Below are 4,310 nucleotides of genomic sequence, written 5' to 3'. Positions count from 1 at the left end.
ATTACAGGCTTGAGCCACCGCGCCCGGCCGATTAACATGATTTATACAGGAATTGTCAGTGTTCTTTTAGAAAGAGAAAACTTTTTTTTTTTTTTTTTTTTTTTTTTTTTTTTTGAGCCATTGTGGCTGGCCGAGCTCTCACTTTTTAAATGAGGAGCTTTCCTACTTAGACCTAGTCAAAATATAGAGAAAACATGACTATCAGAATTATTTTCCCTTCTAAACTATTCTATCCCAGCTGGGCACGGTGGCTCATGCCTGTAATCCCAGCACTTTGGGAGGCTGAGGTGGGCGGATCACTTGAGGTCAGGAGTTCGAGACCAGCCTGGCCAACATGGTGAAACCCTGTCTCTACTAAATATACAGAAATTAGCCGGGCGTGATGGTGTGCACCTGTAGTCCCAGCTACTCAGGAGGCTGAGGCCGGAGAATTGCTTGAACCCAGCATGCAGAAGGTGCAGTGACCTGAGACTATACCACTACACTCCAGCCTGGGTGACAGCAGGAGACTCTGTCTCAAAAAAATAAATAAACTAGCCTACATGTTTCACTGTACTGTTATTGTATCAGTTTTATTTTTGCCCTATACTTATGTTGTAAAATATAATCATGACAAGTATTAGATTGCTAATGGATAGGTTTTCCTTTTGATGGGGCAGTGACAAAGAATGGAGAAGTGTTTCTATGTGTCTCGGTTTAAATTGCTAATTAAATTAATACTTGCTGCTTGTAAGCTCAACAGCTTGGTCATAAGAGTTTGGTCTGTTATTCAGTTTCTGGGTTACAAAGGTAGGCTTTGTCTTAATTTTTTCTGTTTTTCTTTCTTTTTTTTTCTTGAAACAGGGTCTCACTCTGTCACCCACTCTGGAGTAGAGTGGCTTGAACATGGCTCACTGCAGCCTTAACCACCTGGGCTCAAGTGATCCTCCTGCCTCAGCCTCCAGAGTAGCTGGGACCACAGGTGCGTGCCACCATGCCCAGCTAATTTTTGTGCTTTTTGTAGAGAAGGGATCTCGCCATGTTGCCCAAGCTGGTCTTGAACTCTTGGGCTCAAGTGATCTGCCCACCTCGGCTTCCCAAAGTGCTGGGATTACAGGCATGAGCCACCTCGCCCAGCCTGATTGTTTTCTTAATATGTTGTTTTCTGGATATTGATATTGATATCAATACGCAACAACAAATACAAAGGACATATTTGGCTAATTTGGAACAACATAAACATATTTCAAAAATTATAAATTTGAAAATTTACTATAAGTCACAACTAAATTACTTTCCATTTGTATGTTTAAAAGCAAAAAGTAGAAATCTGATGTAATGTAATGATATGAAATTCTCATTCAATAGATTGAGGACATAAACAATACGGGAACTGAATCAGCATCAGAGGTAAACAGAAATTTCCTTTAATGAAACATTCACCTAAAATTATCTGATTCACAAATTATCTTTTAATATAAGAAAAAATTAAAAGGGCTTTTATTATTTTTATTATAAATATAGAAATAACAAAAAAGTATGTTTTGCAAAGCAAGAGCATACTTTTGCACTTTCAAACACTATAGCTTAGTGTTTTAAAGAAAAGTATGTTTTGTTTTGCTTTCATAGGTTAGAAAGACAAGCTTATTAGTCTCAGTTTTAGATACTCTGCCAAGACAATGTATTTTTTGAACTGTTACTAACAGCTGAGATTATTGAACGCTAACATTTATAAAAAGGCAATTTTATTTTCATCATTTGTCTTCTTTCCTCAGAGTTCCCGAGAGTTTATGTTTTGGTTTTTATATAATAGTATAGAGTGCAGTATCTGTTACCATGAAGAAATGTTCAACAACCACAAAAATTTTAGTCATCCCTTTCATCTAACAGAATAAGTTAAAAACCTTTCAATTTGATGGTGTGCCTAAAACTACAGCCCATAAATTGGGAGCAATTTTATCTCAGGACCATGTGTTTCATTTCATAACTCTTCTAAGTTTTTAAAAAAGTCAGCGGCAACAATAGATTATATAATTAAAATGAATTAAATAATAAATTTAAAATATTTTAATACAATCAAATACCAGAGAGTTTTATCTATAATATATATGTTTAAGAAATCACTTGGAAAAACTGTGTTTTTTCTCACTAAATACTAGTTTCATTAAGTATTTAAAAGCTTAGAGAGAAAAATCATATGAAGAAACTTTTTTTTATTTAAACTGAATCTGTCCACCATCAAATTGATTTACAGTACATTCACATGCACATTTTGTGGATTAGTGCACAAATAGCTTAATTCAGGCAATGCCACTGCAGTTTCGTTATCTGAACAGCTGTATTAACTCCATCTTCTAGGAAATAGAATGCTTCTTGAACCTCATCAGCAATGGATTTCACTAAGATTAACTCACAATGCACAAATAATTTAGAGTAGGAGATGTTTAATAATAATCTGTAAAATATAATTGTTTGTTCTTCATAATAACATTGATGACAATGTAATGGAATTCACTTATTATGGAGGTAAAGTCCCATGAAACCCAATTTTGATTAAGAAGAAATATGCTAATTATTCATTTTATAAAATAGGAAGGAGATGATTCACTACTTATAACTGTGGTACCTGTTAAATCATATAAAACATCTGGAAAATGAAAAGAATTTTGAGGATCTAGAAAAAGAACGTGAAGAGAAAGAAAGGATCAAGTATGAGGAAGATAAAAGAGTAAGATATGATGAACAACGACGATCTCTCAAGGAAGCAAAGTGTCTTTCATTAGTTATGGTAAGTTTTTTTTGTTTGTTTTTTAAGAAACAAATCAAGGCAGTTTAAGTTAGCATTTTCCTTTATGAATAAAAGGTGGGTTTTCATAATGTTTTCTTAGGATGATGAAATAGAAAGTGAAGCAAAAAAAGAATCACTTTCTCCTGGAAAATTGAAACTAACTTTTGAAGAACTGGAGCGACAAAGACAAGAAAACCGAAAGAAGCAAGCTGAAGAGGAAGCAAGGAAACGTTTAGAAGAAGAGAAGCGTGCTTTTGAAGAAGCAAGGCGGCAAATGGTAAATCTACATATTTAAACCTTACAATTAATATTAATGAAGTTAGCTGGCTTTAGATAAGGTTCATTACTATAAATTCAAAGAGATTTTACATATAGAAGGGCTGATTTTCCAGTTGTATACACATTTCATATATAAAATATGTCTAGGCCAGGCATGGTGGCTCACGCCTGTAATTCCCAGCACTTTGGGAGGCCAAGATGGGTAGATCACCTGAGGTTGGGAGTTTGAAACCAGCCTGGGCAACATTGTGAAATCCCATCTCTACTAAAAGTACAAAAATTAGCTGGCTGTGTTGGCACACACCTGTAATCCCAGCTACTTGGGAGGCTAAGGCACGAGAATCACTTGAACCCAGGCGATGGAGGTTGCAGTGAGCCAAGATTGCACCACTGCACTCCAGTCTGGATAACAAAGTGAGACTGTCTCAAAAAAAAAAATCCATACTGTTTTCCAGTTTCCACTCTGGGGCATTTTACCCAATATGCTTTAAATTTTTATTTTTATAAATTGTTATTAATATATAAGTTTGCAAAATAATTACTCAATGAACCTGGTTTCCTTCATCTGTTAGTTCAGTCTGCAGTGTGCTTAGTGACATGGATGCAGGACTGATTATAAGTGTAAACTTGTCCTCAGCAGTCCAGTTTTTCAACTGTTTGAACATACCAGAATAACAGTTTACAGTGGAATATGCAGTTTGCCCTATTAAGTGTATGTGTGGCCAGGCGCGGTGGCTCAAGCCTGTAATCCCAGCACTTTGGGAGGCCGAGACGGGCAGATCACGAGGTCAGGAGATCGAGACCATCCTGGCTAACACGGTGAAACCCCATCTCTACTAAAAAAAACAAAAAACTAGCCGGGCGACGTGGCGGGCGCCTGTAGTCCCAGCTACTCGGGAGGCTGAGGCAGGAGAATGGTATAAACCCAGGAGGCGGAGCTTGCAGTGAGCTGAGATCCGGCCACTGCACTCCAGCCTGGGCGGCAGAGCGAGACTCCATCTAAATAAAATAAAATAAAATAAAAATAAAAATAAGTGTATGTGTGTATGTATTTGTGTGCATGCCTGTGTGTGTGTGTGTGTGTGTGTGTGTGTGTGTGTGTGTGTGTAGTGTGGCGGTTAAGAGCATGGATTGTGGAGCCGGATTGTCTAGATTCAGATATCAGCCATTTACTAACTGTGTTACCATGGACAACTGTTTTAATCTCTCACTGTGTTAATTAATTAAATCTCTCTCTTAGTTTCTTGGTTTTTTTTTTTTTTTT

General features: G+C 36.8%; 1 protein-coding gene across 1 annotated transcript in view; it reads left to right on the top strand.

The window, feature by feature from the left end:
• The window catches only part of NEXN (nexilin F-actin binding protein), a 53,593-nt gene that overhangs the window by 31,099 nt on the left and 18,184 nt on the right, over window positions 1–4,310 (top strand). The window contains 4 exon segments of the mRNA XM_017877389.1: window positions 1,348–1,389; window positions 2,572–2,633; window positions 2,635–2,767; window positions 2,868–3,044. Of these exon segments, the coding sequence (XP_017732878.1) occupies window positions 1,348–1,389; window positions 2,572–2,633; window positions 2,635–2,767; window positions 2,868–3,044 (414 nt within the window).

Source organism: Rhinopithecus bieti, unplaced genomic scaffold, assembly GCF_001698545.2.
Source record: "Rhinopithecus bieti isolate Rb0 unplaced genomic scaffold, ASM169854v2 scaffold_10654, whole genome shotgun sequence".
Taxonomy (NCBI): Eukaryota; Metazoa; Chordata; class Mammalia; order Primates; family Cercopithecidae; genus Rhinopithecus; species Rhinopithecus bieti.
The sequence above is the reverse complement of the archived record's forward strand: the minus strand, read 5'-3'. Positions and strand labels throughout refer to the sequence as shown.